The 14,320-nt window shown below is 34.9% G+C and overlaps 1 protein-coding gene across 3 annotated transcripts in view; it reads right to left on the reverse strand.

Moving 5' to 3' along the window:
* The window catches only part of Ctnna1 (catenin alpha 1), a 177,355-nt gene that overhangs the window by 95,779 nt on the left and 67,256 nt on the right, over positions 1-14,320 (reverse strand). For all 3 annotated transcript variants that reach the window (XM_027927472.3, XM_071612324.1, XM_071612322.1), the window contains 2 exons: positions 11,105-11,374; positions 8,135-8,338 (listed from right to left, as the gene is read on the reverse strand). In XM_027927472.3, coding sequence (XP_027783273.1) covers positions 8,135-8,338; positions 11,105-11,374 — 474 coding nt within the window. The remainder of the gene's footprint in view (positions 1-8,134; positions 8,339-11,104; positions 11,375-14,320) is intronic.

Consider the following 14,320-nt stretch of genomic DNA (forward strand, 5'->3'; position numbering starts at 1 on the left):
TCAGTGGTACAGCACTTGCCTAGCATGTATGAGGCACTGGGTTTGATTCTCAGCACCGCATATAAATAAATGAATAAAGGTTCATCAACAACTATAAGAAAATATTTTTTAAAGTTTTCTTAAAAAACAAAAAAAGAAAAAGAAAGTTTAATGCAAGTTGAGTGTCCCTACTCTGAAAAAAACAAAACTGCAATTTTCAAAATTTTCAAATTTTAAAGCATTTCAGATTTTGGATTTTCATAGTAGTAATGTTCAAGTTGTAAAGTTATGCAAATATTCCAAAATCCCAAAACTCCAAAATCAGGGCTGGAGTTGTGGCTCAGCGGTAGAACACTTGCCTCGCACATGGAAGGCCCTGGGTTCAATCCTCAAATACAGGTGTTGTGTTCAACGACAGCTAAAATATATATATTTGGGGGGGGGGGGGGGGGGAAACACTCCAAAATCAGAAACACTTCTAGTCCCAAGCATTTCAGATAAGGGATACTCAACCTATAATTCTCTGAACATGAATTCAGTATGTGGTTATAAATAAAACCTAAAAATAAAGACACAAAAACCTAAAGGTCTAAGCTTATTTTAAAACTTTGTTACATTATCCATACAAAACACTTTTTTGAATGTGGGGAAAATATTTTTTAAAAATTATACTGCCAATCATCTTACCACCTAGAGACCATTACTAATATTCTAATGTATTTAGGGGTGATTACCTTTTAATCCAGAAACACTTTTTAAATATAAAATCTTTCCAACTCTTCCTGTCAGCTAAAGAGCATAAAGTGATATCAAGGACAGTCTAACAGTAATCAGAAGATGGCTAAAACCCTATTCATCTGCAGCCTAACACTGGGCAAGCTTCCATGTTTGCACCATCAAAAGACCACTCTATATTGCTCCATTAAGATAGCACCATTTCAACTAATATATAAGCATGCACTTTCTGTGTATAAAAAATTAAGAACATGCCTATTAAATATTGTGATTCATAATGCCAGGGTAGCATAAACAGAAAGTACCTCAAACCTCTTAGAAAAGCAACACAAAATATAACTGGTTTAAAACATCTTCCTCAGAGTAAGAAGGTCTTTCAAACTCCTCATCTTGCACCATAAGAAAATAATACATTTAATTCTTGAAAAAATGGGGTTTCTTAATTGAATAAATGCTGCTATAAAGAACACAGATGAACCTGGAGAAAGCTAAGCAAAGTAACACAGGCACAGATTTCTCTCATGTGGAATCTAATAAACGACACACACATGAAAATAAAACGGAGTAAAAAGGTGGGAAGAATTTATGTAAAAACACAAAGTTGTAGTTATATAGGATGAATGAATTGGAAGACCTAATCTACAGGATGAGAATAATATTGCATATAAGAGATCTGTTATGAGAGTAGATTTTAGGGCCTGTTAGTGTGTGTGTGTGTGTGTGTGTGTGTTATCTCACGGTGAGATAATAAATATATTAAATGGCTTGGCTGTAATAATCATTCACTATATATGAAAGTATCACTATATATACCTTAAACACACACAATAAAAACAGAAGTAAAATAAACACAGGTCTGTCAAAAGAATCAAGTCCTACACATGCTCAAACTTTGCATTCAATACACCATCTATTTGTATCTAAAGTTTCCTAAATATGCTAGGCAGCCCACAGAAAAGATTACATTTACAAATTAATAAAATCATCTTTAAGCACAGCTAGGGAACTATGGACTACCAATACAGGTGAGAAGGCTGAGGATATAGCTCATTGGAACCGCACATGCTTAACATGTACAAAGCCACAGATTCAATCCCTACCACCCACCCAAAATAAACAAAAAACACCAAAAATAAGTTGAGCCAAAAGTATTGCAGGAAACAATTCAAACAAAATCATAGTATTGATGTACAACAAAATTCAATCCCTATAGCTTCACCTTAAACATCTATGACACTCAAGTATCATCAGATAATCTAGCATAGGAGGTCTTTCTTAAAAGGGTTTTTGTTTTGTTTATTTGTTTGCTCTGCTCACTTCAAGCAGCCATACCAGACATGGATAAAACTTATTTAATACAGAGTATTTAAGTTCAGGGAAAACTCAGCAGCCATTAAGGAAAAATGTGAAATCCTATTTGTTGACTTGGAAAGATGCAAAAGGGTAAAATTATTAAAAGCTCAGATTTTTTAAGTTAGACAGATCTGAGCTCAAATCACATCTGGATATATCTGTATTTTTAAGTAAGTAACAACTCAATGGGGTTATTTATGGATGGTAAGCAGTGTAATAGTACTGATAATCCTTACTAACAATGTAGTAAAAATGAAGGAAAGGTTAGAAAAGATAGGTGTAAGTGTACATACACACACCTACAATTAAGTCTGAAATGCTATACACAAAGATGAGTGGGATTATATAATGAATACAAAACTTTTACAACTGGAAAAAAATATTCTAATTTTGAAGGAAAAAACGGTAGACACACAATAATGAAGTAACAAGCTCCTCAGAGAGTCCTTCAAAGGCTGGGAAGCTCTGGCTATGCTAAAGTGATTCCAGGAAAGCATTTGCAAAACTGAGAAGGGATTAGCATCTAAATTGAGTGCTTCCCTTCACTAAGATAACAATATATCTTTTCAAAAGATCTTTGGAAGTGAACATTATCTGCACATTATTCATACATTCCATATCAAATTATTACCAAATCAAATTAAAATTTCATACCAGATATATTCTCATAATCAAATGCCTCAAATATTGTTCAGTCCAATTTTTAAAATGTCAATATTGCATTCTTCTTTTGAGATCCTACAACCACTAATGTTTTGGGGAAAGAACAAAGAGAAAATGTATCCTTAAGCAACATTATCCTTACCATCCTTATCCTAAATGGTATTAATGTTGTTCTGCCTATACTACAATTTTAAGAATAAAGAAATACAAGCTATAATGGCTACTATGCAAGGATTCCCATACCACTCTGGACATTCAATGAAGAAGTTGATGCTAAACTCATCTACTCACCTTAGCTGGTTGGTTATTCAATACTTAGAACTAGCCAACAAAAATATAATGTAAGCCAGAAAAATAAGCCATGTAAACAATCTTAACTTTTTATTAACCATAATAAAAATATAGGAAGATTAAGTTTTTATTTAATCCAATATATCTTAAATATTATCAATGAGATATTTACATTCTCTTGGATACTAAGTCTTTGAAATCTAGTGTATAGTTTATACTCACAGCACATCTCAACCTGGACTCAACAGATTTCAAGTGCTCAATAGCCAAATTGGACTAATGGTTAACATACTGAATAGCACAGAGCTAGAGCTATTTAAGTCTACCGAGTGTGCTTGTTCTCACCAATTGTAAGTCCTAACTCTCCAGCCAGTCACATTACCAAAACTGGTAGCAAGATTGATGATGTCAAAACCAAACGGAATTCATTTCAAAGATCAAGGGTCCTTTATGTTTCAGACATTGTGTTAAGCATTTTCAGATCAGTGGAGGAAGCATTTGTTTTGAGAGGAGTCAGGAATTGAAGGGTATAATAACAGGAACAAACTTGGTTCAATAAGTTCTACTATTAGAAAAACATACCCTAAAAAGGGAGAAAGGAACATAGCAAGGTCAACATCCCCTTTAGCACAAGGACAACTATTAGATAAAGAATTCAGCTGTATAAAGTGTAAGACCCTTCAGAAGGTTTTTCACAGGCATTGAAATAACTCCAGAGAACATTTCAACACACAACTGGGCAACTACTAATCAGCTACATATTCAAAGAAAAGAAAAGAAATTTTAACTCCTTAACATGACAGTAAACTGTAAACCCTGGTTTAATAAATATTTTAGGCTTCTATATGGAATAAAACGATAACAACTATTTTTAAATTTAATTACATTTCATTTTAATTTCAATCTGTTTCACTTTTAAGCCTTTTAAGACTATGACATACATTCAAAACTGCTTTTCCTTCTCTAGAAATCTCAAACCTAGAGCAACTTTAGGCTGACAGACCAGAAGCAAATTAAACTTGACCAAAATAACCAAATTTCATTTCAAGGAAACTAGATTATCATTTATAAAACTACAAGAATTCACCCACTAAAGGGTGAAATTTCTATTATGTTAAGTTTAGACCACAGTTAAATGTATTAACTAAAGTTAAATGTATTAACTTTACGTTAATATCACTTAGGGCCTACACAGTTAGTTAGCTACGGAGTCAAAACTACCTAACTACCCTTCAAACCATAATGCCAATGGAAACATTAATGCTCTGGTCTCCTGACCCTTTGGAGCCTTTGTAAAGAAATCTGATCTTCACTTGAGGAATTAAAATTTTACTCCAACCTGATCTAAGATATCTCATTCACTAATTGCTATTTCAGATTATTTAATTTTTTTTCTAAAAATACCATCTATATAATAAAAGATTATGGAAATTGAAGTAAACTACTCAGATCCTTGCCACCCTCCTAGAATGCAAAGCCCATAAGGGCAAGATCGTTAGCTTTTTCTTCCAATATGGTATCCTGAGCACTGTGAATATCCAAAATTGTTCATTTTATTCACTTTCCCAAGTCAGCATGAGTTCATTAAGCATGCTTTTACTGAGTACCTCTTCTAGAATTATACTAACCATGAAAGTATAATTTTAGATTTCAGTCTTCCAATAGCTTAAAACCTTTTTGCAGAAATAACATGGGAAAAGGAAATATAATTAAGAGAAAGTTCAAGGAAGTATATAATTAGGTACAAAACTTCAAGCACCAAAGAAATAATGTAAGATGGTTCAATTTGAAATGACAAGAGATGGGAGGAAATGTGGGAATTCGAGGAAGAGCAGATTAGAATTAAACAGGAAGAAAGGGAATCTCAAGAATACAATGAGTAGAGGATAGGAAAGGCAGCAGAACACAACAGACACTAGTATGGCAATATGTAAATCAATGGATGCGTAACTGATGTGATTCTGCAATCTGTATATGGGGTAAAAATGGGAGCTCATAACCCACTTGAATCAAAGTGTGAAATATGATATATCAAGAACTAAGTAATGTTTTGAACAACCAACAATAAAAAATTAAAAAAAAAAAAAAAAAAGAGAATACAATGAACAATGTCCTACTGAAGACATGAGCTTGGCTTAGCCTAAGCAGGCCAAATGAGGGAGGGAAACAGAGAAAGTGAGGAAATCTTCAAGTAAGGCAATGGTAATGGATAGAAATAAACAAACAGAATAAACAGAGCAGCTTCTCTACCTCAGTTACAAAATGGAGTCACCTGAAAGCTTTTGAAATGCTGTTATATCTGGACCCTGATCCAGAGATTCTGAATTCGTTGGTCTGGGGTATAACCCAGACATCAGGATTTTTTGTTGTTGTTGTTGGCGGCATTGGGGATTGAACCCAGAGCCTTAGGCATGCAAGGCAAGCACTCTACCAACTGAGCTTTATCCCCAGCCCCCAGACATCAGGATTTTTAAGGTTCCCCTGGAATTCTAATGTGCATCACTGCCTCATAAGAAAAACTAGTGGAACTTGGTAACTGATACAACAGAAGGAAAAACAAAAACTCAAGAGATTATGACAAGAATATGTCTATAAAAATGATATTAATGAGAGAATCCAAAGAATGAAACAGTGCAAATAGGTCAGCCTTTCTAGACTTTATCACTTGGTCTACATAGATCCCCATAATGAACAAGTCAGCATGAGCTCATTAAGCATGCTTTTACTGAGTACACTGCTTTGCATGTGTTTCACATTGAGTATGTGAACTGAGTTACAGGCAGAGATGGCCAGTTATGTTCTGATTGTCACTAGAGAGTCTGTTTCTAAATGCTTCACAAATAAGCAAAAAATCTATCCTCAGTTGCTTCTGTTTCTTCAGACCCTTTTACCACTCTAAGCTCTCTTCTGAGTGAATATCATTGCCTTCCCCTTTTATCCTCACTCCATTGCTTCTTGGAAGACTGAAGTTTCTTCATTTTACATAAATAAATAAAAAGGAAAGTAAAGATTCTTACCATTAGGAGAAACATAACTGGAAACCAACTTCTAAAATACATTTCTGAATCTCAAGAAAATTTCTTTCAAGACATCCTCCACAGTACTTATATTTCAATAAGACACAACCATCAAGCATGGTTCAATTTTTTTTTGCTTAAGAGTACTATATTAGGGGCTGGGGTTATAGCTCAGCGGTAGAGCGCTTGCCTCGTACTTGTGAGGTACTGGGTTCGATCTCAGCACCATGTAAAAAATAAATAAAACAAAGATATTGTGTCCATCTTTATTTAAAAAAAAAATAAAGTGCTATATTAGAGGCTCCATGTTTTCAGTATAAATTAGTATTCCACAACTTTTCCTACATTTATAGTATGAAGACAAAGTACTACAGGGATTTGTATGACATTCTAGGGAAAAGCCAGAAAGTTACTCATGAATGGAGTAAATGGCCAGAGAGCCTCAGCAACCCCAGTACTAGTCTTATAGACGGGTTAGGAAGCTCTGCAGATTTATCACATCCTCTTCCTCACCAAAGGCTGTTTTTCAAAGCAGTTTCCTAATCATAACTGTATTGGGCACTTCTGCACCACTTCCAGCATTACACAGAACAACAGATTACTGTTCCATATATATACTATGAGTCCTTGCTCTCCCATTTATGACTCCATCAACTGTAAGCCATTCTTCAACCCATCATTTTTTCATATTTTCTAATTTTCAAGCATTAATATGGATTTTTAAATGTGCCCTACATTTCCAATGACTTATCAATCACTTTTTCCCTTTTATCTACTAAATCTCTATGATCGAAACATAGCAATGATTTAAAATGATTCAATACACTTCACTAATTTCACAATACAGTAGAAACAGAATAAACACAGGAAGGCATTCATCTTCACCCTAGGAATTCCATCATGACTCAACATTACCCATTCAAACAAGAAGTATTCCAAATGAACAAATGAAAAAAGGATCAAGGTCTTTCTCCAAAGAGTTATAAATAGGCAAAACAAAACCTGTAGTGATGACAGCTAACTTACATTTTCCATTTTCTCTTTAAGATAACTTTTTATAACCAGATGTGGCACACACCTGTAATCCCAGCAACTCAGAAGGCTGAGACAGGAGGATCACAAGCTTGAGGCCAGCTTCAGCAATTCGGCAAGCAATTTAGTGAGACCCTTTCTCAAAATGAAAAATAAAAAGAGCTGGGGATGTGGCTCAATAGTAAAGTACCCCTGGGGTAAATTCCCAGTACCAAAAAATGTTTTTGAATAATTTTATATAATTTTTATTTAACTTATTCCTTCCTTATATCAGCAAATTATTGGGTACTTGATCTAAACTACAGTGCCTTAAGTTAACATTAAATAACTGAACTGGAAGACAAAAATATGTGAGAAGGAAAAAGAAAGACAGGATAACAGAGAAAAACCAACAAGTACAATATATTCTACGGCAAAAAAAAAAAAAAAAAAAAAAAAAAAATCAAGTGTCAAATTTCACAGCACTGTTTTTAATTACAAACCTTAAAAATTCAAAAACATTACCCAGTCTGCCTCATATGGCTCTATTTTAAAAATTATGCATGCTTACAGAATTCTATATGGTTCATGAAGAAAGTTTCATAAACCACAAACATTTAAGAAATGGATTTTCACCATTTCCTCTTGCCCAAACTTATCTGACCATCGAGTTACAATAAGGAAATTTTAGTGGTATAGAAGGTCATTATCCTTAGAAAATTCATGCTGAAATGGGTGGAGGCTGAAAATCAATGTATGCAAGTTACTTCCAAATGTTTCAGAGAAAACAAGGGTGTATTTGTTTTTATACACACAAGCAAATGGCCTACACATTAATTGGTGAATCTAGATAAAGGATATATAGGTACTCACTATATGATTTCTTTAAGTATAAATTTTTCCATATAAAACTATGGGGAGGAAAGGGTGACTTAGAAAATTATTTAGCCACTCCTTGAAAAATCTGACCCATCCCAAAAAAAGGAATATTTGAAATTAATAGTTAATACATCTCATATTCACCATGTTATAGAAAATTCCTGAGACACAACTATCTTACTTTAAAGAAAGATTCTGACACTCACATTGCCCATGTACTCTGAGAGCAGGTCCTGCAGGGCCTGGCGGACAGCATTGCACTCTGCCACGATCCGCTCACGACGGTCATCACGTGTGCAGGACGAGTCAGCCATCAGGGCAGCTCCACTAATGATGCTTTCCAGGCGCTCCTCCAAGGAAGGCCTAAAGCGCTCTTCACTGAAGCTCAAGGGGTCCACTATGATTTGTTTCTGTCAAGAAAGTATTATTGAATATGAATGCTCATCTCTGTTCCCTTTATCATTCAAGGTAAGGGGAAGTGTTTAGGAATATCAAGATTTAATTCTAATACCTAATAGAAAGTTATTCTTCTTGGTAGCTAAAGGGCCATCCTATAAGTTGGTCTATAATAAATCACTTTTCAAAAAAGGCACTATCCAGCCAAGCAGTCTGGGTAAGGTATACCACAAATGCAAATACAACTGTATCATGTCCACACTACTTTTTCTAAACAGCTATAGGTCAGTCTGTATTAGTAATTCATATTATCAAATAAGAATTATAAGGAAAATAATTTATCTTTCTTACATTCAAAGTATAAAACTGCTACATGAGTAGCAAAATTGTTCTACACAAAAATATTTAAAAATAAAAACAAAATTTAGTTCTGTCACCAAAATTTCAGAAAGAAATGCATTTATTAAAATTAATTTCCATCTACTTCTCTCCTTATACATCTAATCAAGATTTATAAACAATTTGGTCTCAAATGTATCCTATTGTGTCTAAATTAGAAACTTTCCTCCTCAAAGACCACAAGTATGCACTAAGATAGCAAGAAGTATAATTGCTCCACTAAAAACAAATTGTTGTCATCTCCCCTTCCCTCCTGACTCCACTTAAACACAGTTTTGCCAGTGAGTGTGGTCTAAATACAAGTAAGCTACAGGTGCAAGTTCGATCATCTATGTCCCCACTTGATACAATTTACACTCACAATGGTAACCATCTGTGCAAATTACTTTGGGTTTAATTTTTCTTTATAAGGATTATGTCCTTATTAATTTCAATTTAAATGCCAATTTTTTTCCTACAAAAAGCTTGATCTTTTCAAATGAGTAAATATTTTTTCCTTTCCTTCCAAAGAAACCTCAGTTTTAAAATTGAACATGTAATACTTTAAATTTATTATTAATCCACACATTTTACTTAACCATTTTTCTTACCAAATTTGCATAACAGGATTTCTCTGATTAAACACTGAATACAAAATACTTTCTGGCCAATAGAAATGAAGAATGGATGATCATAGAATTGTAATACAATCGTGGAGCCACAATGAGCCTCAGATCATTTAGGACAAACCCTCATTTACAAATGAAGAAACAAGGATTCTAAGAAATTAAGTGGTTTCTGCTATTATATTACAGATATTACTTAATAATTTAGGGTAAAATGTGACCCCTACTAACTTGAAAGAGATAAATACTTAATACTGTCAAACTGGAAGAGGAGAAAACAACAGTTCCAGTAAGTTATAGGTGCAGCCTAAGAGTTCCTTATAAATGGGTATTTTATTTCATGTTTAAGGGTCCAGGGTAAATTTTCAATTCTAATATCATGGTCTTTAGGCTTAACACTGCCTTCATGCTTCATGAAAAGACCATCCTAAATCAACCATGCACACCAGCAAGGATCAGTTACACAAGCCTAAAGGATAAGACAAAGCCTAAAGGATCAGACAAAGAAAACATTAAGGCAAAGAAAAAAATGTTAAAAACAAAATACACTCCCCTTGTATTGATTCTATATCCTGAATATTTCTATTCTGAAAGGACACTGGTTTCCTTTACCTTAATTTAAAAAAAAAGAAAAATTACCTCACCAATTGGGTTTAAAACAAAACAAAATACCCTTTAAAAAAAGAAATCTTAAACTGCTGCCATCTACTGGAAGCCATGAAGCAGTATGGGCAGGAATTAAAAACAAAACCCACCAAAGAAGTTAATGTCATATACACAGGGCTGTATATACACACAATATGTGGTATTATGCTAATTTCAAAATCTGCTTCCACTTGATTAAATTTTATGTTCATGATTCAAATTAAAGTTACTGAGAAGTACATCTAGGCAGACAAATAAGATTAAGATGGCAGCAGTCACTATGATATATCTGTATACCCCACTAGACCATGATCTCTTAGGGGACAAAACCTCTGCACACATTGCTGCTCTATTTCCAATATCTTCATGAATCTTCCAGAAGGTCAAAATCTTGGATCAAATGAACTAGATTCATATCCTCAATAAAGAATGATCTTGGGACTGGGGCTCATTGATAGAGTGCTTGCCTAGCATGTGTGAGGCGCTGCGTTCAATTCTCAGCACCACATATAAATAAATGAATAAAATAAAAGTCCATCAACATCTGAAAAGAAAATTAAAAAATAAAAAAGAATGATCTCATAGCCAGGTGCAGTGTAACACATCCTTAATCCTAATGACTGAGGAGGCTGAGGCAGGAGGATCACAAGTTTGAGGCTTTCCTCAATAAGTAAGGGAGGCCCTCAGCAACTTAGTGAGACCTTATCTCAAAATAAAAAGGGCTGGAGGTCTGGGGTTGTAGCTCATTGGCAGAGCACTTGCCTAGCATGTGTGAGGCACTGGGTTGGATTCTCAGCACCGCATATAAATAAATGAATAAAATAAAGGTCCATCAACAACTAAAAAAAAATTTTAAGTGGGGGGAGGGGAAGCTGGAGATGTAGCCCTTGGGTTTACTTCTCCGAACCAAAAAAAAGGAAGAAAAAAAAAAAGAAGAAGAATGACCCCATAGGAAATATACTTGTTGCAAAAAAGAATCCCGAAATCCAATCCAAGCTAAGAAAAAAGATAAATGCTTTAAATCAAGTTATGATTAAGTAGACTGATGATTCTTCTACTTATATCACAAATCTAAGTGTCATCTTTTGCATATTGGTGAGAGTCTGAAGTTTCCTCTCAAGTGTAACTTACATCAAAGTTATTGAGAGCATATGCCAATTCTCCTCCTCCTCCACCCTGATGCTGGGAGGCATCATCTGATGCAGTAGATTGGGCTGCATTGGAGATGCCTGTGACTGCCTGTTGAAGCTGCTTGTATATCAAATCCCGGTTGGCCTTATAGGCTGCGACATCCGGATGTTGTAGGCATGCCTGGGATGCAGTATAGAGGATCGGAACATTTTTCTGCAGGATTCCTCTAGCTGCGGCCATCTGATCACGATGGCCCACATCTTTCAGTTCCTACAAGAATAAAATAAGAAAATGGAGCATTCTTTATGTGGGTTAGAGTCACATGAAAATTTGCTGGTACAGGCAGTAAAGTTAAGAGTTCTACCTATCAGACACATTACTTTCATTAACAATCTAACTTGAATTATTTTCATTAACAATCTGACTTGAAAGTTAAGCACAAAGGAACCAGTATGAGTTAATATGTTGTGTTTGGGCTTTAGAATCACAGAAATCTGGATTTAAATATCCTAGTCTACTTTTTCCTGGCTATTGTGACCTTATTTTACACTTTGTGCTCAGTTTCTCCCTCTGTAAAATATGAGCAGTAACAGAAGCTCTTTTGTTGTTTGGGGGAATAAATGGGATAATGCATGTAAAGCACCTAGCACAGCACAGTAAAAACATAATACTACTCAGCATCTCGATTATAATTATACATAGATATGTGTACCTATTCCAGCAAACCAAAATATAAAAATCATTTTGACACACATTTAAACAAAGTAAGATAATAAGGATTTGTTAAGTTACACAAGTCAATTAGAAGAGTTTGGGGGGGCTGGGGTTGTGGCTCAGCGGTAGAGTGCTCGCCTAGCATGTGCAAAGCCCTGGGTTCGATTCTTAGCACCACATAAAAATAAGTAAACAAAATAAAGGCATTGTGTCCAACTACAACTAAAAAGTAAATGTTTAAAAAAAAATAGAAGAGTTTGGGGAAATCTGAAGCAGAATAACATAGTTATATGTGAACTATGCGAAACCACCTAGGTGAGGATATACCCAGTTATTCTCACAAGTACAGAACTCCTCTCCCCTTTGATAACCCAAAGACTAAGACACAAGACACAGAACCCTAAAACACAGAACCAAACTTTCCTTACCCAATAAAATTCAGCAGTACACAAGTCATTAAATCATAAAGTTGAGGTTCATATGCTCCATTATTTTAATCCATGATTATAATATTCTGAATAGATATAGTCTTAAGTGAAAAATATCCTTTTCTATTTCCTGTACCCCATTATTGATCCAACAAAAGAATCTGAGGTTTCTGGCATCCTTACCACTGATGGTATCTACTGGGTAGGCTGAGAACATATGCAAAGCAACAGTTAAGTGATATCGACAATAAGCAAGACCAGAAGGGGGCATTTCTGTATCCTATTGTTACTGAAATTACTCAAAGAGGAAAAAAAAAAAAAAAGGTTCTTGGGCCGGCTGTGGTGGTACACACCTATAATTCCAGCAACTTGGAAGGATGAGGTAGGAGGACTGCAAGTTCAAAGCCAATTCAGCAACTCTGAGAGGCCCTAAGTAACTCAGCGAGACCCTGTCACTAAATAACGAAAGCGCTAATCAACTCAGTGAGACCCTGTCTCTAAATAAAATACAAAATAGGGCTGGGGATATGGCTCCGTGGTTGAGTGCCCCTGAGTTTCAATCTCTGGTACCCAAAAAATAAATCAGAATCCTGTGGTCTAGTTTAGCTTTCATGATTCCTCAACTTCACCAATCCAGTTATGATTCAAACCGACTCAGGAATAGCCAAACAGAAAACATAGAGGAAAGAACTCAAATTAACAATCCAGTCCATTCAATGACCAGGAAGTAGAAGCTATCTTCTCATCAGAGTATAATATTATTTCTACCCAAGTGAAAGTTTCTTCTTATTTCCCTATTTAACAAGATAAAATCATAGCCACAGATATATTTGATCACATCTCGTCTTGTATTCAAAAGATCATATTTACAGGTACAAAATAATATACCTGTTCAAATTTTTGGAAAAATAACCATGCAAAGCAGAGTTTATAGAAAGAAGAGGCATTAAGTTCTTCCAAATATCAAATAAGTTGTCCGTAGATGGGTGAATGAAATATGAACATTAAAACACTAAGTTCCTAGCATGCTGGAGACCCAGAGTTGACAGCATGAGTCAGCATTGGTCCTCCTTACAGAAACCAAGGTTAATGTTAGCTCAATTTGAACTTTGCCATCACCTTTACACTTTGCTATGGTTTGAATGTATTCCTCCAAAAGTTTACATGTTGAAAACAATCTCCAAAATCATATGTTAATGCTATTTGCAGGTGAAGCTTTTGAGAGGTAATCAGGATTGAATGAGGTCATGAGGGTTTTAATAGGAGAGAAAAAGAGATCCAAGCTTTCTCTTGATAAGAGATACCTTCTTCCATGTTAGAATGCATCAAGAAAGCCCTCAGTAGATGCTGACCAAATCAACTGGAACCAAGCTCTTGGATTTCTCTGCCCCCAGAACTACCAGCTAAATAAACATCTATTCATTGTAAATCACCCAGTATGTAGTATTCAGACACAACAGAAAATGTATTAAGATACCCTTACGGTCAAAGTAGAGCCTAGAGGCTAATAGAAATGCAACACTTCTAGTTAGCAAACAATATTTTAGCCCAAGAAAGTAACAAATTAGAGCCACACTTAGAATCCCACTCCAGGATAGATCTGCAGTATAGCAAGTAGTCTGTTTATACATTTGTTAAACAAGTAATTATTAAGAAATACTAGGGCCTGGGTTGTGGTTCAGCAGTGCAGTGCTCACCTAGCATGTGTGACGCACTGGGTTTAATCCTCAGCACCACATATAAACAAATAAAATAAAGGTATTGTGTATGCCTACAATTAAAAAAAAAAAAGAAAGAAAGAAAGAAGAAATACTAAGTCTAGGCAATGTTCTAGGCACTAGGGATTCTAGGAGCAATAAAACAGACAAAATCCCTGTTCTTAAGTGAGACAGCTTAGGATCAAATCCTAGATCCACTACTTACTAAGTGAAAAACCTTGCCAGATTACAGAACCTCTGTGTGTTACAGTTCCTTCATTTATAAAAATTAACATGTGAATAATTATAGTATCTGCCTATTTACTACTTTCTTAAGATTAAATTCAGTTTGTGTTTATAAAGGATTTGTAATAGGG

This window comes from Marmota flaviventris, chromosome 5 (genome assembly GCF_047511675.1).
Source record: "Marmota flaviventris isolate mMarFla1 chromosome 5, mMarFla1.hap1, whole genome shotgun sequence".
Classification (NCBI taxonomy): domain Eukaryota; kingdom Metazoa; phylum Chordata; class Mammalia; order Rodentia; family Sciuridae; genus Marmota; species Marmota flaviventris.